This window comes from Erinaceus europaeus, chromosome 12 (assembly GCF_950295315.1).
Source record: "Erinaceus europaeus chromosome 12, mEriEur2.1, whole genome shotgun sequence".
Classification (NCBI taxonomy): Eukaryota; Metazoa; Chordata; class Mammalia; order Eulipotyphla; family Erinaceidae; genus Erinaceus; species Erinaceus europaeus.
The window spans coordinates 85,236,514-85,263,038 of NC_080173.1; the positions used below are offsets into that span (position 1 = coordinate 85,236,514).

Consider the following 26,525-nt stretch of genomic DNA (forward strand, 5'->3'; position numbering starts at 1 on the left):
GCATAATGGTTATGCAAAGAGACTCTTATGCCTGAGGCTCCAAAGTCCCAGGTTCAATCCTTCGTACCACCATAAACCAGAGATATGCTCTGGTAAAAAAGGAAAAATAGAAGGAAATGGGTAAAAGACGTGAAGTAGCGTAGTCTGCGAGGTTGCACAGCAGTAGACTGCCTGATTTGCAAGTTCAATCTTTAGCTTTATAGCTGCCAGACTAATGCTTTGTCTCTTTATTTTTCCCTCTCTTATAAGTAAATGAATACATAAATATTTTTAATACAGGAAATGATGTTTATCAAAAAACAAATATACGGATGAAAAATAAACATGTAAGGAGAGTGTAGAGATAGCATAATGGTTATGCAAAAAGAATTTCATGCCTGAGACACACCAAAGGTCCTAGATTCAGTCCCCAACACTACCATAAACCTGAGCTGAGCAGTGATCTGGGGGAATAAAAAAGAATAAATTGAAAATAAACATGCAAAAAGTAAGTCACACAGCACTCATTTTTTAAAAAAAATTATATTTATTTATTCCCTTTTGTTGTCCTTGTTCTTTTATTGTTGTAGTTATTTTTATTGTTGTCATCATTGTTGGATAGGACAGAGAGAAATGGAGAAAGGAGGGGAAGACAGAGAGGGGGAGAGAAAGACAAACACCTGCAGACCTGCTTCACCGCCTGTGAAGCGACTCCCCTGTAGGTGGGAAGCCAGAGCTCAAACCGGGATCTTTATTCCAGTCCTTGTGCTTTGTACCACCTGCACTTAACCCACTGTGCTACAGCCTGCCTTTTGATGCAGCACTCATTTATTAGGGAAATGTACTAGAAGGTCACAGAAATATATCCTTACATACTTGCCAGATTAGCTAAAATTAAAAAAATGGAGACACTGACAAATACAGTTGAAGATGTAGAAAAACTGAGTCACTCATACATTGCCAATAGAAATATGAAATGTACAGCCCCTCTGGTATACTATTTGGAAGTTTCTTCTAAATCTAAACATATAAACACTGTATGGTCCAGCAATTACACTCTTAGACACTTCCCTCAGAAAAGTGGGAGTTTGTAATCCCACAAAAATGAGGATGTGAATGATCACAGCAAATTCAATAGTAATGGCCAATGGCTGGAAACAACACAGATTTGTTCAGTGGCTACACGATTCAACAAACTGTTGAATTCCCCTGAAATAGTATTCAGTAAAGAAAACAATGAATTATTGAGACATGTAGCAACTTGAATGACTCTTTAGGAAATGATGATAGAACAACAGCAAAAGCCAATCCCAAAGAGTTTTATGTCGTAGGGTCCCATTTTAATGACAATTTTAAGTTCTCTTTTAAGATACATTTATTTATTTCATGAGTGTGAGAAACCAGAGCAGTACTACCACTATGCTATCTCCCTGGTCCAGCCTGTATTGCTTTTCATCCAACTAAGTTAGTTTGAAAGTACTCTGGACTGGAGTGGAGCGGGACAACATGTGTCTTCAGTCACATCATGTCTACTTATTATTGTTGTCATCGTTGTTGGATAGGACAGAGAAAAATGGAGAGAGGAGGGGAAGACAGAGAGGGGGAGAGAAAGATAGACACCTGCAGACCTGCTTCACTGCCTACAAAGCAATTCCCTTGCAGGTGGGGAGTGGGGGGCTCCAACTGGGATCCTTTCACTGGGTCCTTGAGTTTTGCGCCACGTGCGCTTGACCTGCTGCTCTACCGCTGACTCCCCATATCGACTTTTGTTTGACCCATCAACACAGGAATGACTTTCAGGCAGACTCACAGGGTGTGGGGTGGGGAGTGACACAAAGGTAGGATGAGAGCACAGTCTGAAGCACTGACAAAGAAGACAGAGATCCTTCTCTTCTCTGCATGGTAAGTTACCTGGTGACAGTTTTGTGACCTGCAGAAGTAAACAGTGAGTATGCTGCTAAAACAAAGTTAGGGAAATGGATTTTAGAGATGTGTTAAAAATTACGTAAAATATTAGATCTCATTTTGTGATTTTGTGACATTTGTGATAACCTTCAGCTTGCTAAATTTCTGATTGTTTTATAATTAAAAATTAATATTTCTCAGACAGGGGATAGATAGCATAATACTTATGCAAAGAGACTCTCATGCCTGAGGCTCCAGAATCCCAGGTTCAATCCCCTGCACCACCACCATAAGCCAGAGCTGAACAGTGCTCTGTTAAAATAAAAAAAATAATAATAGTAAAAAAGGAAGGAAAGAAAGAAGGAAGGAAGGAAGGAAGGAAGGAAGGAAGGAAGGAAGGAAGGAAGGGAGGGAAAGTTGCTCCTTTGGGAACCCTTCAGAGTGTGGGCAGACCCTCCAGCAGGAGTCCAGTCAATACCTACCCAGCCACAACCTCTTGTGCCCCAAGCCCCTCCCCTTCCAAGCCCAGCCTGCGACCCTTGGGTCTGTAGATCAGACAGCAGCCAGGACAAACTTTCAGCCCCCATCCTCTCCTTCTTTGCACCTTGCCCTTGTTGTTTTTTATTGTTGTAGTTATTATTGTTGTTGTTACTGATGTCATCACTGTTGGACAGGACAGAGAGAAATGGAGAGAGGAGGGGAAGACAGAGAGGAGGAGAGAAAGACAGACACCTGCAGACCTGCTTCACCGCCTGTGAAGCGACTCCCCTGCAGGTGGGGAGCCGGGGGCTCGAACCGAGATTCTTTTATTTATTTATTTATTTATTTATTTATTTATTTATTTATTTATTTTGTTGTCCTTGTTGTTTTATTGTTGTAGTTGTTATTGATGTCATCGTTTTTGGATAGGACAGAGAGAAATGGAGAGAGGAGGGGAAGACAGAGAGGGGGAGAGAAAGATAGACACCTGCAGACCTGCTTCACCGCCTGTGAAGCGACTCCCCTGCAGGTGGGGAGCCGGGATTCGAACCGGGATCCTTATCCGGTCCTTGTGCTTTGCCACGTGCGCTTAACCCACTGCGCTACCGCCCAACTCCCTCTTTTTTTTAATATCTATCTATCTATCTATTTATTTATTTATTTATTTATTTCCTTTTGTTACCCTTGTTTTATTGTTGTTACTGATGTCATCGTTGTTGGATAGGACAGAGAGAAATGGAGAGAGGAGGAGAAGACAGAGAGGGGGAGAGAAAGATAGACACCTGCAGACCTGCTTCACCGCCTGTGAAGCGACTCCCTTGCAGGTGGGGAGCTGGGGGCTCAAACAGGGATCTTTACACCAGTCCATGCACTTTGCAACACCTGTGCTTAACCCGCTGTGCTACCGCCAGACTCCGATCTCCCAGTTCTAAAGAGCCCATCCACACAGTTTGAAGCACTGGTTTCCTCTTTTTCTGCTCTTTTGAGAAGGCGGAGAATGATAATCATTTTCAATATCCAATCAGTTCACAAGACATTGCAAAAGAAGTTGATGTCTCAGTCTCCCAGGGTCTGAGATTCTTTATTATTCTTGATTTCTTTGGCAGGCCACCTCTTCCTCAACTTTCCTCAACTCCTCCCCACACCCTATGACTCTATTCTTCCCTTTGTCAAAATCCTCAATAGAAAAGTGGGTGTCTGGAGGGGCCAGGTTAGGGTGTTAGGGTGTGTGTGCCTGGCAGGGGGAGCTCAGAACTCCTAGCTGGTGATGTTGGACTTCATCTCACACACCCAGCGGCGCATCTGCAGGCAGAAATCGTCGTTCCATCCGCCATCTGTGCGGATCTCGGCACAGTCCTCATTTCCACCCACCTCATGGCCTCTCCAATTATCTGGCTGAGTGGGAGCCCAGTTCCTAAGAAGGTAGGATACAGCTCAGTTTCGGAACTTCTCTCCATCCTAGCAAGCCGCACCCAACCCTACTTCTTGGGGAAAGCAGGGCCTTGGAAAGGGGGCTTTAAGGGAACAGAGGCTGCAGCCTTGGGCAGGGGAGAAACATAGGGAAATGCGCTCCCTGCTGTCTCCAGGCCAAGCGAACCAGGGAGCAGAGCCCCTACCTGTAGTTAGAGTTATAGTCTGTGCCATCCACCCATCTCCAGGAGCCACTGCTCTCATTGAGTCCTATCCAGGCATGGTAAGGGTTTGTGTGTTGGAGAATAAATTTCTGGAAAACAGGCAAAAGGGGAGTTTCTAGTCCCTGTACTTCCATACAGGCCTTAGCTGGGGTTCTTGCAGCCTTCCCTACCCGCCCCACCCCAACTAAAGCATTAGTTCCTAACACAACTATTTCCTTACTTTCGTTTCTGTAGCTATTATCTAGTGAGCACTCACTGGGTTAGACCGCACACTAAGGGCTTTATAAGGATTCTTTTAATTCGTCTTCCTAAAACTTTCTAAAATGGGTGCCAACATGCACTACACCCAGGAGAGGAAGCAGTCAGTGCAGTGTCTGAGTGCGAACGCTGCTCCCTGATCCGGTCTCTTCCTTCATCTCCAGCTCACAAGTGTGACCAGAAAGTACACTTCCCTGACCCGCCCTACCCCCAAATCTTGTGGAACTGCAAACTTTTGGAATACACACACACACACACACACACACACACACACACACACACCCGCCTTTGCCACCAAGGATCCCAGCATCCATTAAGCATCTCAGTTTCACCTGCCTCTCAGATACTTCTGCCAGTCCTCCCAATTCTACATGTTGCTGTAATTCCCAGAGGTCTGCTAGGCCCCAGATGTCTGACTCACAGCCCGGAGTCTGCTGTGACTGGGCTACACAGGGCCTGGGCCAAAAACAACCGGCCAGCTGCCAGGGGCTGGGTGGAAAGCAGTTTCTGAGGTTGTACCCCTCTTACCCTATGGTTTTGTCAATGTTTAATTTTTATTAATAAATAAATAAGTAAATAAATAAGCAAGTTCAGTGAAGAAAAAGTGGGGGGTTGGGCGGTAGTGCAGCAGGTTAAGCGCACATGGCGCAAAGCCCCAGGACTAAGAATCCCAGTTTGAGCCCCCAGAACCCCACCTGCAGGGGGGGTCGCTTAATGAGCAGTGAAGCAGATCTGCAGGTGTCTTTCTTTCTTTCTTTCCCCCTGTCTTCCCCTCCTCTCTCCATTTCTCTCTGTCCTACCCAACAACAACAATAATAATAACCACAACAATGATAAAACAACAAGGGCAACAAAAGGGAAAAAAAAAACTGCCTCCAGGAGCAGTGGATTCATGGTACAGGCACTGAGCCCCATCAATAATCCTAGAGGCAAAAAAAAAAAAAGACATTAAAAAAAAGTGAATTCGGACTTCCGGAGGTGGAGCTACGAGCAGCAGATCACTTTCTCTCCTCTCCTCTCCTCTCCCGGATCAACTAGGAATACCAAAGGAGACCACCCGTACTGAAACAAGACAGGACTAGAATGACCAAAGGAGCCCAGTAAATCACCCGTGAGTACAAACACATGTGGCTGGTGACAGAGAGGAGAGAGGAGCCTAAGGAGAGATTAAGTGACTGCTAACAGTTTAGCAGTTTATCAGTTGAGACACCACCTCCAGTCTGCTCCAACAACAAGGGGACAGCTGAAGGGAGGAGAGGACTCCCCAGAGACTCACCAAGTGCAACTCTGACTCTCCATTGCTACTACCCTCAGAATCTGGAGCAGCAACAGGGAGGGACACCAGGGGACAGAGATCTAACCGGGAAACTCAGGAGAAGACCTATACCTCATGGTATAGCTGAGGGACTGTGAAAGTCTCTTTGCATAACCACTGGATTATCTCTGCCACACCCTGCTTTATCTCTTGGTCAGGAGTCAGTGATTAAGCTAAGAAGCCTATTGATAGTTTAAAAGCCCTCAGGCTCCCATAGCCTACAGGGAAGAAAAAAAAAAGAGGCTTTTAAACCACTGAGCTCCAACTCAGGGATTGAAACAACGTTAACTTCCACCACTGTGAACCCTTTAATTACCTTACTTAGACACAAGTAAATCCAGGCAATAGTGATCAATAATTTGAAAAGTACTGATAAAGGGAACTCATAACATAATATATAAAATGGTTAAAACAACAAGAAAAAATATTGGAGACTCGAACCAGGACAAGAGTCCAGCTAAAAGTCCTCCAGAGGGTGAAGCACAAAATAACGAGTTCAACATCCAAACATTAGCTAAGGAAATAATGACAGGAGTGAGTAAAGAATTTGAAAAAATTGTAACCAGAAATGCAGGAACAACAAATGAGAATATGGAAGAAAATACTAATTATCTCATGGTTATTAGAGAGCTGAAAGCTGAAATCGCTGAGCTAAGAATGCAACTAGCTGAACAAGCTAAAACAGTATCAGAGCAGGGCAACAAAATAGATGAACTCCAGAAAACAGTAGAGGGCAGAGAGAATAGAATCTATGAGGCTGAAGACAGAATTAGCAAGATTGAGGATGAATTAGAGACAACTAAAAAAGAAGTAAGAGATCTCAAAAAGAGATTAAGAGATGCTGAAAACAACAACAGAGTCCTATGGGATGACTTCAAAAGAAACAATATACGCATTATTGGCATACCAGAGGAAGAGAAGGAGAGGAAGAAAGCATTTTCCAGGCCATAATAGCTGAAAATTTCTCTAGTCTAGACAACATCAAAGACATAAAGATTCAAGAAGCCCAGAGGGTCCCAAACAGAATTAACCCAGACCTAAAGACACCAAGACATATCATACTTAGAATGGAAAAGAATAAGGATAAAGAAAGGATCCTGAAGGCTGCAAGAGAAAAACAAAGAGTCACCTACAAAGGAAAACCCATAAGATTGGCAGCAGACTTCTCCATAAAATACTACAGGCCAGAAGAGAATGGCAAGATATCTATTGAGTGCTCAATGAGAAAGGCTTTCAGCCAAGAATACTATATCCTGCTAGACTGTCATTCAGACTAGATGGAAGCATCAAAACCTTCTCAGACAAGCAACAGTTGAAGGAAGCAACCATCACCAAGCCTGCCCTGAAAGAAGTTCTGAAAGGTCTCCTATAAACCAGACCACCACAAATAGGACATATATCAAAACAATCTAAAACTCTACAAGAATGGCATTAAAATATCTTCAATCTTTGATATCAATAAATGTCAATGGCCTGAATTCACCTATTAAAAGACACAGAGTAGGAAGATGGATCAGAAAACACAACCCAACAATATGCTGTCCACAGGAAACCCACCTAACTCAACAAGACAAACACAGACTTAAAGTGAAAGGATGGAAAACTATCATACAAGCCAATGGCCCACAAAAAAGGGCAGGAACAGCTATTCTCATATCTGACATGATAGACTTTAAAATAGATAAGATTTAAAAAGATAGGAATGGACACTACTTAATGCTCAGAGGATCAGTCAATCAAGAGGACTTAACAATTATTAACATCTATGCACCCAATGAGAAGCCATCTAAATACATCAAACTTCTACTGAAAGAGCTACAGCAATATATTAACAGTAACACAATCATAGTAGGGGACTTCAACACCCCACTCTCTCAACTTGACAGATCATCCAGGCAGAAAATCAATAAAGACATAAGGGAGCTAAATGAAGAGATAGATAAACTAGAACTATTGGACATTTGCAAAGTCATTCATCCCAAGAAACTGGAATACACATTTTACTCAAATCCACATGGGTCATTCTCAAGGATAGACCATATGTTAGGCCACAAAGACAGCATCAGCCAATTCAAGAGCATTGAAATCATCCCAAGTATCTTCTCAGACCACAGTGGAATTAAACTAACACTTAACAATCAACAAAAGATTAGTAACAATCCCACAATGTGGAAGCTCAACAGTACACTTCTTAACAACTTCTGGGTCAAAGAGGAAATCAAGGAAGAAATCAAAATGTTTCGAGAGTTCAATGAAAATGAAGACACAAGCTATCAAAATATTTTGGACACAGCTAAAGCAGTCCTAAGAGGGAAGTTCATAGCTATACAAGCACACATTAGGAAACAAGAAAAAGCACAAATAAACAGCCTGATTGCATGTCTTAAACACCTAGAAGAAGAACAACAAAGGAACCCTAAAGCAACCAGAAGTACAGAAATCACTAAGGTTCGGGCAGAAATAAATAACATTGAGAATAGGAAAACCATACAAAAGATCAACGAAAGTAAATGTTGGTTCTTCAAAAGAGTAAACAAAATCAACAAACCTTTAGCCAGACTCACAAAACAAAAAAGGGAGAAGACCCAAATAAATCGGATAGTAAATGAAAGAGGAGATATCACAACAGACACTGCAGAAATTCAACATATCATGCGAGGCTTCTATGAACAACTATATGCCACCAAGCTAGAGAACCTGGAAGAAATGGACGATTTCCTAGATACCTACCAACTTCCAAAACTAAGTCAAGAGGAAGTGGATAACGTGAACAGGCCCATCACAGCTAATGAAATTGAAACACTTATCAAAAATCTCCCCAAAAATAAAAGTCCTGGACTAGATGGTTTTACAAATGAATTCTATAAAACCTTCAAAGAAGAACTAATACCTCTACTTTTAAAAGTCTTCCAGAAGATTGAAGACACTGGAATACTCCCTGCCAGCTTCTATGAAGCCAACATCACCCTGATACCAAAAGCAGACAGGGACACAACCAAAAAAGAAAACTACAGACCAATATCTCTGATGAACATAGATGCGAAAATATTGAACAAAATTCTAGCCAACCGGATACAGCAGTATATCAAAAAGATTATTCATCATGACCAAGTAGGGTTTATCCCAGGCATGCAAGGTTGGTTTAATATACGTAAATCAATCAATGTGATCCACCACATCAACAAAAGCAAGACCAAAAACCACATGGTCATATCAATAGATGCAGAGAAAGCCTTTGACAAAATACAACATCCCTTTATGATCAAAACACTACAAAAAATGGGAATAGATGGAAAATTCCTGAAGATAGTGAGTCTATATATAGCAAACCTACAGCCAGCATCATACTCAATGGTGAAAAACTGGAAGCATTTCCACTCAGATCAGGTACTAGACAGGGCTGCCCACTATCACCATTACTATTCAACATAGTGTTGGAAGTTCTTGCCATAGCAATCAGGCAGGAGCAAGGAATTCAAGGGGTACAGATTGGAAGAGAAGAAGTCAAACTATCCTTATTTGCAGATGACATGATAGTATACACAGAAAACCCTAAGGAATCCAGCAAGAAGCTTTTGGAAATCATCAGGCAATACAGTAAGGTGTCAGGCTATAAAATTAACATTCAAAAGTCAGTAGCATTCCTCTATGCAAACACTAAGTTAGAAGAAATTGAAATCCAGAAATCAATTCCTTTTACTATAGCAACAAAAACAATAAAATATCTAGGAGGAAACCTAACCAAAGAAGTGAAAGACTTGTATACTGAAAATTATGAGTCACTACTCAAAGAAATTGAAAAAGACACAAAGAAGTGGAAAGATATTCCATGTTCATGGATTGGAAGAATTAACATCATCAAAATGAATATATTACCAAGAGCCATCTACAAATTTAATGCTATCCCCATCAAGATCCCAAGCACATTTTTTTGGAAAATAGAAAAAAATGCTACAAATGTTTATCTGGAACCAGAAAAGACCTAGAATTGCCAAAACAATCTTGAGAAAAAAGAACAGAACTGGAGGCATCACACTCCCAGATCTCAAACTGTATTATAGGGCCATTGTCATCAAAACTGCTTGGTACTGGAACATGAACAGACACACTGACCAGTGGAATAGAATTGAGAGCCCAGAAATGAGGCCCCATACCTATGGACATCTAATCTTTGACAAAGGGGCCCAGACTATTACCTGGGGAAAGCAGAGTCTCTTCAACAAATGGTGTTGGAAACAATGGGTTGAAACATACAGAAGAATGAAACTGAATCACTGTATTTCACCAAATACAAAAGTAAATTCCAAGTGGATCAAGGACTTGGATGTTAGACCACAAACTATCAAATACTTAGAAGAAAATATTGGCAGAACTCTTTTCCACATAAATTTTAAAGACATTTTCAATGAAATGAATCCAATTACAAAGAAGACTAAGGCAAGTATAAACCTATGGGACTACATCAAATTAAAAAGCTTCTCACAGCAAAAGAAACCACTATGCAAACCAAGAGACCCCTCACAGAATGGGAGAAGATCTTTACATGCCATACATCAGATAAGAGTTTAATAACCAACATATATAAAGAGCTTGCCAGACTCAACAACAAGACAACAAATAACCCCATCCAAAAATGGGGGGAGAACTTGGACAGAATATTCACCACAGAAAAGATCCAAAAGGCTGAGAAACACATGAAAAAATGCTCCAAGTCTCTGATTGTCAGAGAAATGCAAATCAAGACAACAATGAGATATCACTTCACTCCTGTGAGAATGCCATACATCAGAAAAGGTAACAGCAGCAAATGCTGGAGAGGGTGTGGGGTCAAAGGAACCCTCCTGCACTGCTGGTGGGAATGTCAATTGGTCCAACCTCTGTGGAGAACAGTCTGGAGAACTCTCAGAAGGCTAGAAATGGATCTACCCTATGACCCTGCAATTCTTCTCCTGGGGATATATCCTAAGGAACCCATCACACTCATCCAAAAAGATCTGTGTACACATATGTTCTTGGCAGCACAATTTGTAATAGCCAAAACCTGGAAGCAACCCAGGTGTCCAACAACAGATGAGTGGCTGAGCAAGTTGTGGTCTATATACACAATGGAATACTACTCAGCTATAAAAAATGGTGACTTCACTGTTTTCAGCCGATCTTGGATGGACCTTGAAAAAATCATGTTGAGTGAAATAAGTCAGAAACAGAAGGATGAATATGGGATGATGTCACTCTGAGGCAGAAGTTGAAAAACAAGATCAGAAACGAAAACACAAGTAGAACCTTAAATAGAATTGGCGTATTGCACCAAAGTAAAAGACTCTGGGGTGGGTGGGTGGGGAGAATACAGGTCCATGAAGGATGATAAATGACATAGTGGGGGTTGTATTGTTAAATAGGAAACTGGGGAATGTTGTACATGTATAAACTATTCTATTTACTGTTGAATGTAAAACATTAATTCCCCAATAAAGAAGTAAATTTAAAAAAAAGTGAATTCAAGGCAAAACACATTAAACAGGACAAGGATGCGCCCTTTCTTGTAAGTACTGCATGCTAATGATTAGGCCCCTGGAGCTACAGGTGAGCACTTTCTTTCTTTTTTTTTAAATATTTTATTTATTTTTGAGAAAGAAAGGAGTAGAGAGAGAGAACCAGACATCACTCTGGCCCATGTGTTGCTGGGGATCGAACTTGGGACCTCATGCTTGGGAGTCCAAAGCTTTATCACTGCACCACCTCCCAGACCACAGGTGAGCACTTTCTAATCACAATCTGCCATCAAGTTGTCACCATCATGAACTTGTAAACCAAATTACTGAAATCCTAGACTCACCCAGATGAGCGTGACACTGGTGTCAGTCACAACTGACTGAACTTGGTGATTTCAATCATGTCAGTAAGGCCAAATGTTTGTGGATAAACATAAGTATCTTTGACATAGATAATGATATTTTATAAATCTATGCTTAGTTTACTTGGAATACATAGCCCATATATTTGGGAAACATATCTTAGGACTGGCAAAATAGCTCACCTAGAGAGTATGCCTGCTTTGCTATACATGCAACCCAGGTTCAAGCTAGGCCCCTACCATGTTGGAGGAAGTTTTGGTGCTGTGGTTTCTGTCCTTCTTTGTCTCTCTATCTGTCTGAGAAAGTCACTTGAGAGTGGTGAGGCCCCAGTGCCAACAACAACAAAAAACACATGTACCAGAGTGATGTCTGGTTCGTTCTCTCCTATCTTTCTCATTAATAAATAAAATCTTTAAATAAATGAAACTTTAGAGGGGCTAGGCAGTGGCACACCTAGCAGAGGGTGCATGTCACCATGTGCCAGGACCCATTTTCAAACCCTCGGTCCCCACATACAGGGGTGAACTTCACGAGCAGTGAAGCAGTGCTGTAAGTGTCTCTCTCTCCCTCTCTCTCTTCCCTAACCTGTCAATTTCTCTCTGCCTGTCTCTATCAAACAAACAAATAAATAAATAAATTTTAAAAATAAAAATAAAATCTTGAGCCAGCAAAATAGTTTTTTTTTTTAATAGGCGTGCTTTGCCTGGCCCTCAGCATACTAGAAGAAACTCCAGTGTTTCTGAAGTTTCAGTCTCTCTCTCTCTCTTGAAAAGTCAACCTGGAGTAGTGAATTTCTAGTGATGAAATCTTAAAAATCTTAATAAAGACTGACCCCTCTTGGGGGCCAGGTGGTGGTGCACTAGGTTAAAAGCATAGTACAAAGCTCAAGAACTGGCGTAAGGATCCCGGTTCGAGCTCCCCACCTGCAGGAGGGTGGCTTCACAGGCGGTGAAGCAGGTCTGCAGGTGCCTGTCTTTCTCTCCCCCTTTCTGTCTCCCCTTTCCTCTCTCACCTTCTCTCTGTCCTATCCAAAAAAAGAAAAGAAAAGAAAAGAAAAGAAAAGAAAAGAAAAGAAAAGAAAAAAGACTTGACTCATCTCCCAGACTTTGTAATCCAGGTGTTTCTCCTGCTCACCTGCTCTTCCCTGGAGTTGATGACCACCAGGTGGGAGTCCTCCAGCTGGCAGTACTTCTCAGCCTCAGCCCAGGTCTTCCCAGAACGAGAGAACCAGTAGCAGCTGCCTTCAAACTCCAGCCAGTTAACTGGACAGCACTCTGTGCCTTAGAGGGGACCGGGGCAGAGGGAGGTGAGAGCCTGCCAGAGGGGATAAGCACAAAGGGACTGGAGATGCCATTTCACCCTACCGTTGCTCCGGAAGAATGCCACCTGACAGGTCAGGGTGCGCAGATCCGCTGGGAAGTGCTTCAGGTGAAGGAGCAGGGAGTTATGATCTAGGGGGCAGAGGGACAGACAGTGTGGGGTGGGGTGGGGAGTGTGGGCACCATCACAGGGCTTCCAGCCTTTGGCCAGGGAAAACAACACACATACACTGCAGACCATACCCCCCACGATTACTTTTACACCAACACCCACATACACAACATGCACGCAGTGTATGCTCTCACACACATACAACAAGCACTTCACAGAGCAGGAACTCTGACCTGCTTTCAGGTCCTGCACTTGTTTCTCCAGCTTGGTTTCCAGAGATGTCACCTTGTTACCTGTGCTGCCTCCTGGAGAGAGAGAGAGAGAGGGAGAGAGGGAGATGGAGAAAGAGGGAGAGAGAGAGAGACCAGTTTTCCACCCACTCTGGCTCCTTAGCATCCCTCTGTCCCCATGCAGCTGGGGCGCCATCGCTTGGACCTGGGACACTGCCAGCTCTTGCCCACGCTGCCTCCAACTCCAAGGAGTCTCCAGGCGCTGACGCCATGGCCTTTGGGAGCACAAATGCACTCGGGTCTCTGTGTCCTCCAAACTAAGCCCCAAGTACTCTAGCCACATGGTCTGACCCCTGCTCTGCCCTCTGGCCCATGCTTCACCACTGACCCACCACCACACCGGAACTGCTCCCAACCTTCCTCACTACCTCCTCCCACCCACAGGCTGTTCCCTCTGTTTCAGCTCAGGGAAACTTGGCCCAGCTTCTCAGACTCGATTGTCTGTCCCACCCCCAACTCCACAAACCCAGCTCTGGGTCCCCAGCCTGACAAGCAGGCCCCTGGCCCCCTTCCCACACTCACCATGGAAGCTCACAGCTCGGAGTTGTGTGAGGGTGCTGGAGAAGTTGCTAATCCTTCCTTTTAGAGCCCACAACTCCTCTTGCAGTTGTGTTCCTTGTCAGGAGACAGAGGGAACAGGACAGAGTGGTGCCTCACAGGAGAGCCCCATCACTGCCCATGTGCCTGTCCCCATTTCCTCCACCACTGGCCCCTCCCTCCTGACCCTTGTGGCCCTCACTTTGAGACCCAACCACGCAGGTGGCCACCAACAGCAGGATGTTGACGCCCAGGGAGATCAGAGCGAAGCTGGATGAGGAGCGGAGACTCTGCTGCAGAAGGGGCCGGGGCTGAGGGGTTCCTGCAAGAGGAGGTGGGTCAGAGACAGGGGGTCAGAATGAGTGAACTGGATGCGGGCCGGGGACAGAAGGCTGGAGAAGCAGAGCCAGCAGGAAGGGGGGGCACTGGGGGAGTCGGTGGTCTTTACCCACGTGTGTATTTGACACGTTATTACATGTGGGTGATGATACCACATCTGTGCCCAAAGCTTTGATCTTGGGTCGGGAATTCCCAGAGGCCAGGCCCTGTGTTCCTCACACAAGTCCAAACCTGGAACAACCCCTCCAGTTCCAGTGGGATCCCTAAATCCATGTCATCTCACCAAGGCCACCTCCCAGTGGCCGCAGTCCATGCTCCACTCTCTTTCCTTGTCTCACATCGCTTGGGAAAAAATTCTCGTGTGTGTGGTGGGGGGAAGGGTCTCACACATGCACGATTCCACCACTCTAGGGCTGAATATTTCATTCTTGTTATTTCACATGGAGAAAGAGAGAAATACACACACGTGCACACACACACACACACACACACACACACACACTCACACAGAGAGAGAGAGGGAAAGGGAGAGGGAGAGAGAGGTAAAAAAAAAAACAACACTGTTCTGCCACTTGTGGAACTTCCTCTGGTGCTATAATGCCCATGTGGTGTCAGAGCTCAAACCCAGGGCCTCACCCATGGTAAACAGTCAAACTCAGAGGAAGGGCCCTGATCTACCACATGAGCCTCTCTCCCATCATTTGGAGCCTCCTTTTTCCCTTCCCTTTCCCTTGTCCCTAGGAAACCTTGTTTCCCTATAAACTCTCTTGCTTCATCTTCATCCTTTCCACATAAAGTTCCTCTTCCCACCACCCAGCTGAACCTGTTCTATCATTCTCTTCCTCTCTCACACACACACATTCGTATTCCTAAGACACGTTCAGGTAACAGGACAATGATCTCTTAAGCCTAGGAAAAAGGAGCTAGGAGTCCTTGCACCAAGGTAAAAGACTCTGGGGTGGGGGGGAGGTTCAGGTCCTGGAACACGATGGCAGAGGAGGACCTAGTGGGGGTTGTATTGTTGTGTGGAAAACTAGTTTTGTATTGTATTTCACTGTCGACTGTAAACCATTAACCCCCCAATAAAGAAATCTAAAAAAGAAGAAACTATGAGCCCTATGGTCTGTCTCAGTCTAGTACAGATTGGAGTTTTCAAACATGAAGCAGAAGAGGACATTCAAGAGCCTAGCAGACACTCTGCATTGAGAAGATGGCGCCACGGTGGTTGGCTTGGAGTGAATGTGAGAGAGATATCAGAGAGACAGAGAGCAAACAGGAGCTAGACAGAGGTGGAGCAAAGCCCCCAAAATGAAGCTCTTGCCTTTCCAAAATGGGTCTTCTCTCCTGGCACGGTACCTACGAGTGCCCGGCCTCTCATCTGCACCAAACTGATGGTCATTTTCCTCGGGGTCCAACTGCTGGATGTCTGGCAAGTCCTTCTCCATGCTGGGGCTGGGGCTGGATCTGGGGTTGGGTTGAATTGCTCTTGGGGCTGAATTTGGGGCTGATGCTCGTGCTAAGATGACAATTCAAGTGGAATCTGGTAATGGGATTGAATGTAGAACCCAAGTAAATCAAGGGAATAGCTCGGATGGTGACTGAGGTGGGTGGTGAATTGGGAGGCTGGGGGGCAAAATTCAGCTGAGTCTCACCTGGCACCAGGAAACTGCTTGGGCCTTGACACAACCATAAACATCCCCTCATCACCATTAAGAGAAAAGCCATCGGGGCCGGCGGTAGCGCAGCGGGTTATGCACATGTGGCACGAAGCTCAGGGACCGGTGTGCGAACCCCGGTTCAAGCCCCCAGCTCCCCACCTGCAGGGGAGTTGCTTCACGGGAGGTGAAGCAGGTGTGCAAGTGTCTCTCTTTCTCTCCCCCTCTCTGTCTTTCCCTCCTCTCTCAGTTTCTCTCTGTCCTGTCCAACAATAGTGACAATAACAATATTAACAACAACAACGATAGACAACAAGTGCAACAAAAGGGAAAAAGTGGCCTCCAGAAGCAGTGGATTTGGGGTGCACGCACCAAGCCCCAGCAATAACCCTGGAGGCAAAAAAAAAGCCATCATGGAACCAGGCAGTGGTACCCAGTTAAGCACACATATTACCAAGCTCAAGGACCCAGGTTCAAACCACCTGCAGGGGGGTCTGCTTGACCAGTAATGAAGCAAGTTTGCAGGTGTCTATCTTTCTCTCCCTCTTTCTAGTTCCCCATCCTCTCTCAATTTCTAAAATAAAAAATAAAATTAGGGAAAAAAAATCCCACACTTTCCCACTGTCCTTAAATGCTAGTCTCTTTAATTCTAGTGGCCACAGTCTCATTTGCCTCCCCACCCTTGGTTACCTGTTGAAGGTGTGGAGGGCTGACTCCAGGGTCTCTCAAGAAGCTCAGACCCCAAAGCAAAGGAGAAGCTGTGACACAGAAAAGTGGGGCAGGCAGAGCTGGGTGAGTAGAGGAGGCCAAGGAGCTGGTCCCTGGAGGGCCCTGAGCCCTTGTATCTGAGTGTCCAGCGGTTCTAGCCTGGCATCTCTGGCTTGAACTTTGGACAGTAAACAGAAGAGGAAGCATAGTCAGAACTTGGCAATATATCACAGGGTGAGAGACAGAACCGTTGTTTGTTTTCCCAGAGAAGGGGGGCCTCCTGCTCAGTCCCTCCACCCTGCGTGCCTGTCACCTCACTCCTCCTTACAGGTCTGAGGGGGAGAACCAGGTCAGAAGGGTAAGGGGGCCCTTGACTATTTCTCCTCAGTCCCTTCTCCCTTTCACTTCTAGCCTCTGAAATTCTCTGAATGGTTGGTGACTCCAAAAACTCTTGACCTAGATCTGAGGGGCATGATCCCTGCTCTTGCCCAATCGGGCCTGTGACCTTGACATCTGGGCCCAGGTCCCAGCTACCTGCAGGCTCACTCCCTAGCTCCACCCTGACCAGCCTCAGTCTCCTGAGAGGTAGGACCCCAGGTCTCAGGGAGAGGCCCCTTCCATGGCTTAAGCAACAGCATCGACCTTCGTCCTCAGGCCTGGCCACCGTTCCCAATATCCATATATGTCGTGTGTAACCCCCACACAGCACCCCCAGGATGCAGGTACTTCTGTTGTTCCCATTTCACAAGAGAATAAATAGAGCTTCAGGAAAATTAGATGACTTCCTCTGGGCAGAGGACTAGAGAGCATAATAATTGGTCTAATTAAAAATACAGATTTCCAGTAGTAATAAACACATGATGGGAAGATAGCATAGAGATTTTATGCAAGACTTTCCTGTCTGAGACTCCAAGGTCCTAAATTCAATTTCCTAAATTCAATTTTGGCACCAACATAAGCCAAAACTGAACAATGTTCTCATCCCTCTGTATCTTCCTCATTAAGAAAATAAAATGGGCCGGGCGGTAATGCAGCAGGTTAAGCGCGCGTGGTGCAAAGCACAAGGACCAGCATAAGGATCTCAGTTGGAGGCCCTGGCTGCCCACCTGCAAGGGAGTCACTTCACAGGTGGTGAAGCAGGTCTGCATGTATCTTTGTCTTCCTCTCCTCTCTCTATTTCTCTCTGTCCTATCCAACAACGATGACAGCAACAACAACAACAATGATAAACAAGGGTAACAAAAGGGAAAAAATAAAATAATAAAATAATTTTTAAAAAAAGAAGCAGTGGAGTTGCCGTGCAGGCACTGAAGCCTCACCACCTTGGTGGCAAAAAGAATAAGGGAAGAAAGAAAGAAAGAAAGAAAGAAAATGTTATTTTTTGTTTCTTTGGTTTTCTGAACACAACACAATAGTTGGAGTCTAGCAGCCAAAAAATCCTAAATACCACTATAAGCCAGAGCTGAACAGTGTGATGTGCCAATATCTTCTCCCATTGACTGGGTTGTCCTTGTGTAGTCTGCATATAAAGAATTGGTATACTCGCCTCCCCAGAGCCCTACCCCACTAGGGAAAGATAGAAACAGGCTAGGAGTATGGATCCACCTGCCAATACCCACATCCAGCAGAGAAGCAATTACAGAAGCCAGACCTTCCACCTTCTGCACCCCATAAAGTTCTTTGGTCCATATTCCCAGAGAGATAAAGAATAGGGAAGCTTCCAATGGAGGGGATGGGACACAGAATTGGAAACTGTATGGAAGTGTACCCCTGTTATCTTACAATCTTATTAATCATTATTAAATCACTAATTAAAAAAAAAAGAATTGATACAGGTCTACAAGAGAAAAAAAATAACCCAAGAAAATAGTGAGCCAGGGCTGAGAAGACAGCGTAATAGTCATGCAAAAGACTGTCATGCCTGAGGCTCTCAAGTCCCAGGTTCAATCCCTGCACCACACAAACCAGAGCTGAGCAGTGCTCGGTGGCACTCTCTCTCTCTCTCTCTCTCTCTCCAAAGTAAATAAAGAAAATAATGAGCCAAAGAACTAAACAGTTTTCTAAAGAGGAGACACACATAGTCCACAGATATAAGAAGAAAGGCTCCATTTCGCTTATTACTACAGAAATGCAAAATAAAACTACACTGAGATCCCATTTCATACCTACGAGGACGGTCTACATCAACAAATCAGGAAATGACAGGTGTTGGAGGGGTTGCGGAAAAAAAGGGACTCAGCTCCACTGCTGGTGGGAATGCGAACTAGTGCAGTTCCTTGGAAGATTAGTTGGGACTTAACATACGCACTGTCATTCTTTTTCTTTCTTTCTTTCTGGTTTTATATTGCGTTGTTCCTTTCCAGTTGTTTGTACCTGCCTTTTCATGTGAATGGTTTTCTGTGGTGATTATATTTATTTTTCTCTTTTGTTGTCCTTGTTGTTTTATTGTTATTATAGTTATTATTGTTGTTATTGATGTCGTCGTTGTTGGATAGGACAGAGAGAAATGGAGAGAGGAGGGGAAGACTGAGAGGAGGAGAGAAAGACAGACACCTGCAGACCTGCTTCACCGCCTGTAAAGCGACTCCCCTGCAGGTGGGGAGCCGGGGGCTCGAACTGGGATCCTTACGCCGGTCCTTGTGCTTTGTAGTCCATGTGCACTTTACCCGCTGCGCTACCGCCTGACCCCCAGTGATTATATTCTTAACTTTTTTTTTCTTATAAATGTCCATGCTTCATATTTGTGTTAGGTCATTACTGTGAGGGCAAATGAATCTTTTTGCTGGTTTTGACACATCATCCCTTTATCTCACTGCTTCTGTTTCTTCCTCTCACTTTATGTTTTCCCCCCATTTTATGTTTTGCTGTTGCCTCATATTACCACTGTTTATTACCACTGCTTTACTGTTGATCACTTTGCTCGGGGTTTTGTGGTCTTTTCTTCTTTTCTCATGACACATCTTTCAATCATTCTCATAGGACATGTCTGTTGGTGGCAAACTCCACCATATTTGAGTGGTAGCTTTTCGGAGTAAAGTACTGATGGTGACAAGTCTTTCAGTACTCACCTATGTCACCCCACTCTCGCCTAACCTGTAGGATTTCAGTACTCACCTATGTCACCCCACTCTCGCCTAACCTGTAGGATTTCTGTTTTGAAGTCTTGTTATTTATCTCCTTTCTCTATCAGCCTTTATCTATTTGTCCCTGTTTTTTGTTTGTTTTGTTTTGTCCTTTGTTTTGTTTTTTGTGTGTCATTGTTTTGTTATATCATTGTCAAGGCTTCACCACTTTCCCCACTCCAGGCCAGCAGTTTCAGATAAAAAGAGAGGGAGAGGGAGAGGGAGAGGGGGAGGGGGAGGGGAGGGGGGAGGGGGAAGAAGAGGGAAAGGGGGAGAGAGAGAGAGAATGAGAGAAAGATATCACAGCTTCTCCCAGGGCAGCAAAGGCCAGACCTGAGCCTAGATGACATTCATGGTAGACCAGGCACCTTTCCAGGGAAGCTATCTTAACAGCCCTTTGACCTCGACTTTTGACTAATTTATAGTAATGTCTTTCAATGTCAGCTATTTTGGATTCAGCAATGTGGGTGTTCTTTCCACTTCCTGAACACCTAGCTTTGGTCATCCCTGTTTTGGAAGTGTTTCTGCGATTATTCCTTTGAACATGGACACTGACTGCTTCCTCCTCTTTCTCTTCTCCCTCTTCGATTTCTATTTCCTTTGATTTACTTTTCTTTATAAATATATTTTATATATATTCTTCTAATAAGAGAAAAGAGATGCAGAGAGAAAGAAACAGAGAAAGATCTGAGCACTGCTTAGCTCTGGTTTATGGTGGGGTAGGGGGTTAAATCTGGGAGTTGAGAGCCTTGGGTGTGAAAGTCTTTTGTATAACAGTGATGCTGTCTTCCCAGTCCTCATCACTTACTTTTTTGATGGAATGTGACCTTTCTTGTAAAATTGCTATTATGCACTCAAGGGTGCAACTAGAATGTCACAGACTTGCTCTAATAAGAATGGTTCAAATCTTGCCCCCTACAGAAAAAAAAATGTTGGTGAGGGTAAGAAACAAGGGAACTCTCATACATGGCTGGTAGGAACATAAAATGGAGTAAATCACTGTGATGACCTATTTGACAGTGTCCACTAAATTTGCACACACATCCCAGGAATTCTAGTCTCAGAAATATGCCCAGGCTGGGAGACAGCATAATGGTTATGCAAAATATTTTCATGCCTGAGACTCTGAGGTCCCAAGTTCAATCCCCAGCACCACCATAAGCCAGAGCTGAGCAATGCTCTGCTCTTGCTTTCTGGATCTATCTTTCTCTCTGCATCTCTTTAATTAATATAAAATATTTTAAAAGTACCAACAACTGTCTTTACTGCAAACCATTACTCCCCACCAATAACTATATTTAAAATATATAATACTCAGTAGAAATTCATCTGTATTTTTCACACAAAAAATATACGTTCAGTGTTCATAGCAGCACACAAGTATTATCAGTTCAAAAATAGGAAACAGTCCGAATACCTACCAGAAGTAGAGTAAGTGAATCAGGTTGTGTTCACACAAATGTAGGCAACAATTTGGGTTGTGTGACTTTCACAATCCATGATGAGGGAAAGAAGCCAAACTCGGAAAAGTCTTGGTTTGGTTTACTTACAAACAAAAACTGACAAAACTAACCTAATGAATGTTCTACATGAAGCCTGGAGGTGGCGCACGTGGGACTGGAAGTGGGTGCAGTACTTGGAGGTGCTGAGGAAGTTCTTTCACAATCTGGTTTCCGGTTGCTCCCCTATTCAGCTTGTAAAATCTGACCTATTTTGCCTCCAAGTATGGAATACTCCAATAAAATTTTTCAAACGTTACTCTGGTAGGCTGGAAGTAACTTTAGAGTAGATGGATTTAGTTTTTACATTCCCAACTGGCAGGGTGGCAGCGCCACCGTGTGGTCTCACTGCACAACGCGCCGGTCTGCAAGGACAGATTCACGCCTTCCCACCTTTTATTAATATGACGCCTCTCTCCAAATAGCTTATGTGAAATATTACATAGTGCAAATATTATTCTTATAACTTTTTAAAGATTTTATTTATTTATTAATGAGAAAGAAGGAGAGAGAGAGAGAACCGACATCACCCTGGTACATGTGCTGCTGGGATTGAAGTCAGCGCCACCCCCCCCCAACCACTTTTTTTTTTTTTTCGCCTCCAGGGTTATTGCTGGGGCTCGGTGCCTGCTCTACGAATCCACTGCTCCTGGAAGCTATTTTTTTCCCCCTTTTTGTTGCCATTGTTGTTTATGGTTGTTGTTGTTGTTGTTGTCATTGTTGTTATTGCTGTTGTTGTTGGATAGGACAGAGAGAAATCGAGGGAGGAGGGGAAGACAGAGAGGAGGAGAGGAAGATAGACACCTGCAGACCTGCTTCATCGCCTGTGGTGAAGGGCGGGGAGCCTGGGGCTCAAACCGGGATCCTTACTCAGGTCCTTGCGCTTTGTGGCACGTGAGCTTAACCCGCTGCCCTACCACTCGCCCCCCACCCCCCGCGGACCACTATTCTTACAACTTTATCGAGGCCACTTTATTGGAGGAAATTCAGATTTACAAGAGTGTTGTTACCTATGCTATCACCTAGAGACAGGAGTCAGCACACCACACCCTCCAGCAAGTTGTTGCCCTTCCCCCCGCCCTAGGATACTGGGTCCCAACCACCCGGCCCCCACCCTCCTTTCAGCTACTTTACATTTTACATCTCTCTCCTTCCCACATTCTTATACTCTGTTTAACAGAGTGGTTTTTAAAGACTGTTTATCAATTCATGAGCGATAAAGAACCCCCACCCATGTAATGTTAAGGATCAAACGTGGGACCTCACACTTGGGAGGACAGTGCTCTATCCAAGTGCCACGTCCCAGGCTAATATTCTTACAATTTTGTTTTGTTTTTTAAACAAATCAAAGCTTTTATCAAATCAACTCCTGGGAGCAACTTGACAACTTTTTCCTCTGGTCATTTTTCTTCTGTTAGTTTTGACTAACTTTGCCTTATTCTAATCCTATACATTTTCTGACTACTCTGACACAGATCTTAGAGTCAATAAAGACCAGCAAGGACCTTGGAGGTGTAAAGCAGCCAGGCTCAAGAAAGTGGTGGCTGTCTCTCTGGTTAATCCCCAGGTTTACGTATTTCTCATCTTACAGAGAAATTCCTAACACCCGCCCAAGCTGGTTTCCGCCCAGGAAGATCTACCTGCGAACAAGCCCTGGCCCTCTCAACTTACATTGAAAATGGATTCCAGAAGAATTTAAAGACGGGTGCTGTCTTTGTTGATCTCACAGCAGCCTATGACACGGTCTGGCACCGTGGTCTCCTAGTCAAGATCTCAAGATGCCTGTCTCCATGGGTGGCCAACACTATATCGTTTCTTCTCTAAAACAGAAGATTCCGGGTGCATCTGGGTGACAAGTCTAGCAGATGGAGACTTGTCTCAAGTGGCCTCCCCCAGGGCTCTGTTCTGGCTCCTACGCTATTTAATATTTACATCAATGACCTCCCAGAAACTTCTTCAAGGAAGTTCATCTACGCCGATGACATCTGCTGTGCAACTCAGGCATCCAAGTTTGACATCCTCGAGGAAACACTCACGAAAGACATGTCTCTGATATCTGATTACTGTAAAAATGGCGACTAATCCCTAGCACTGCAAAAACGGTATCATCTGTTTTCCATCTACACCATGCCTTGGCCTCGCGTGAGCTTAATGTGCAGCTTGGCGATACGAGAATCCGGCATGAAGCCCAGCCAGTCTATCTTGGTGTTACTCTCGATCGCACTCTGTCATTTCACGAACATCTCATAAAAACTGCAGCAAAGGTGGGCGCGAGGAATCACATCATTGCAAGACTGGCCAGCTCCTCATAGGGCACGAGCGCTTCCACACAACGATCATCCTCTCTGGCATTATGCTATTCCACTGCAGAATACTGTGCCCCAGTATGGTTCCGTAGCCCCCATGTCCACTTGGTCGATTCCAAATTGTATTCCTCCATGAGGATCATTTCTGGAACCATTCGTTCCACCCCGGTTCCATGGCTGCCAGTTCTTAGCAACATTGCCCCGCCAGATATTCGTCGGGATGTGGCACCATCTAAGTTCATTTCCCACGTCTACGCTCGACCGGACCTGCCAATATACGTGGATATCTTCGCCCACCCTGTCCAACGCTTGACGTCTCGTCACCCAATCTGGTCCCCTACGCCTACACTGAACTTCTCTGTTCCAGTCTCTTGGAAACAGAGTTGGCAGTCAGCTGAGGTAAAGAACAAACACCTCATCACAGACCCCTGCGAGCGTCAACCCGGCTTTGACCTAGCACGTTATGATTGGGCCCTCCTCAATCGCTATCGAACAGGCCATGGCCGGTGCGCCGCTATGTTCCATCGCTGGGGAGCCAGAGACGACCCGAACTGCCCCTGCGGCTCCAGACAGACGATGACCCACATAGTCAACGACTGCCACCTCTCCAGATTCAAAGGAGGTCTCGAAACTTTACATCAGGCTCAACCTGACGCTGTTGACTGGCTACGGAAGAAGGGCAAACGCTAGAAGAAGAAACTGAACTCAAGTTCATAAACCAGGACCACTGAGCCTAACTCCCAGCTTCTATGTTTATGCATATTTACAGGGCACATATATATCCTCCCACCTTCTGGACCCCTTTACCCATAGCTCCCCCTCCTCACCTCAGGCAAACTTCCACTCTATCTCTGAGATGGGTTGTCTGTTGATCTTTTTTTTTTTAGATTCCACATAAAAATGAGAGTATAAATCCATAAGTTATCATAACTAGCATAAAGCCCTTACCCATGTTGTCGTAGATGATTAAATCTAAATCTAAAGTCTTGGGCCCAGGTGGCTGTGCACCTGGTTTAGCACACACAATGTGCACAAGGATCCAGATTCAAGCCCCTGGTCCCCACCTGCAAGAGGAAAGCTTTACAAGTGGTAAATCAGGGCAGCAGGTGTCTTTCTGTCTCTCTATCTCCCTCTCCTCTCTCAATTTCTCTGTCTCTATCCAATAATAAATAAATAAATAAATAAATTTTTAAAATAATAAATCAACATTTAGTGGAGATGGCAGTGGATAAAGCTTTGGACTCTCAAGTATGCGGTTCTGAGGTCAATCCCTGACAGCACGTGTACCAGAGTGATGTCTGGTTCTTTCTCTCTCTTACCTTATCTTTCTCATAAATAAATAAATAAATACTTGAAAAATAATAATAAAATAAAAATCACAAGTCTTGGGAGTCGGGCAGTAGCACAGCAGGTTAAGTGCACGTGGTGCAAAGTGCAAGGACCACATAAGGAGCCCGGTTCGAGCCCCTGGCTCCCCACCTGCAGGGGAGTCACTTCACAGGCAGTGGAGCAGGTCTGCAGGTGTCTATCTTTCTCTCCCCCTCTCTGTCTTCCCCTCCTCTCTCCATTTCTCTCTGTCCTATCCAACAACAATAATGACAATAATAACTACAACAACAATAAAAAACAAGGGCAACCAAAGGAAAAATAAATAAATATTTTAAAAATTAAAATAAATAAAATCACGAGTCTTGATTTATCTGAAGAAATTCCTTTTTGTTTTCTTAAGTATGCAGCTAAATTACTTAACAGAAAATACAAATTGGGCAGGAAAGATAGCATAGTGGTTATGCAAGCAGATGCTCATGCCTGCAACTTTGAGGTCTCAGGTTCAATCTTCCACACCACCATGAACCAGAGCTGAGCAGTACTCTGGTAATTAATTAATTAATTATTGTTAGAAATATTGGACACAAATGAGACAAGTCAAGTGTGTAGCCAAAGGAAAGTTTTAATGTAGTAGCAGTGTGAGTGGGGGGAGCCCCGGCCACAGAAGCTTAAGAAGTCCAGCTATCAGCCAGGGGAGCTTAGAACCCCCAGCTGGGATGAAAGAGCCCAGTCAAGGGGAGCTGAGGAGCCTGTCCTGGGACAGGCTGGTAAGCCTTATATAAGGCCTTGGCTCAGGGCTGTTTTTGTAGTGTGGAAAAGCCTGGTGGTCTTAGATATATTGATGTATTCAGGGATATTTCTGGTTGCTCTAGGATGTGTCCCATGCAGGTAGGAACAGGATAAGTTTTCTGTGTGGCTGAGGGGTCTTGTCCCCAGTGCATGTTCCTTTCAGTCTATTTCAGTAAGATAAGTTCTTCGTGTGAGGGTGGGGGATCAGGCCTTAGCATATTTCCTTCAATAATCATAATCATCATCACCACACTGGAAACTATGAAAGATTCACTTTTATTCAATTCTATTTTATTTTAGATAAAGATAGATAGAAATTGAGAGGGGAGGGAGAGGCAGAGTGGGAAAGAGAGAGAGAGAGAGAGACCTGCAGCCCTACTTCACCACTGATGAAAGCTTCCCCACTGCAGACTGGGCCCAGGGACTTGAACCTGGTTCTTGAGCATCGTAATGTGTGTGTATATCCTCTGCCAGATGCGCCACTACCTGGCCTGGGAAGGATTTGTTTTTTAATATCTGTATTGTTTGTACTTCTAGTATTGAATATATATTTTAATTAATGCTTATAACATTTTCTCTTTTTTTAAGTTTAGTTTAGTTTCTGTCTCCTCTTACTCTATTAAGAATTATAAAGTGGAGCAATGAGGTGGCCTGGGAGGCGGCACAGCGGATAAGTCACTGGACTCTCAAGCATGAAGTCCCAGATTCAATCCCCAACATCACATGTGCCAGAATGATGCTCTGGTTCTCTCCCCCTCCCTTTCTCTCATAAGTAATTTTTTTTCTTTGTTTAAAAGTCTTTTTAAGTTTCTTTTGTAATTATCTTTATTTATTTATTGCATAAAGACAGTCAAAAGTTGAAAGGGAAGGGAGAGATAGGGAGGAAGACAGGCAGGCGCCTGCTGTACTGCTCCACCACTTGTAAAGCTTTCCCTCTGCAGGTGGGATAAGTAAATCGTTTTTTGAAAGAAAAAGAAAGCATTAGTTCTAATAAGACTTTTTAATGTTTATTTATTTACTTATTCCCTTTGGTTGCCCTTGTTGTTTTATTTCTTGGCACGTTCCCGCATGGCCGAGGCTGAACGAGATCACTG

At 44.3% G+C, this 26,525-nt stretch overlaps 1 protein-coding gene across 4 annotated transcripts; it reads right to left on the reverse strand.

The window, feature by feature from the left end:
- Positions 1-1,336: 1,336 nt before the first annotated feature.
- On the reverse strand, positions 1,337-16,552 carry LOC103113739 (asialoglycoprotein receptor 2). 4 transcript variants are annotated; one of them, XM_060204266.1, is made up of 9 exons: positions 16,369-16,552; positions 15,676-15,699; positions 15,345-15,563; positions 13,887-14,006; positions 13,670-13,762; positions 13,091-13,162; positions 12,791-12,877; positions 12,561-12,706; positions 1,337-1,909 (listed from the first exon to the last, which is right to left on the reverse strand). In XM_060204266.1, exons 3-9 carry the CDS (start codon positions 15,466-15,468, stop codon positions 1,613-1,615), a joined length of 939 nt encoding a protein of 312 aa, XP_060060249.1. In that variant the 5' UTR covers positions 15,469-15,563; positions 15,676-15,699; positions 16,369-16,552; the 3' UTR covers positions 1,337-1,612. The 4 variants fall into 4 exon arrangements, with proteins under 4 accessions (XP_060060249.1, XP_060060248.1, XP_060060250.1 ...); XM_060204267.1 differs by lacking the exon at positions 15,676-15,699 and adding an exon at positions 3,981-4,087 and having other exon boundaries at positions 1,704-1,909; positions 16,369-16,549; XM_007523302.3 differs by lacking the exons at positions 1,337-1,909; positions 15,676-15,699 and adding exons at positions 3,401-3,778; positions 3,981-4,087 and having other exon boundaries at positions 16,369-16,547.
- Between the last annotated feature and the right edge of the window lie 9,973 nt (positions 16,553-26,525).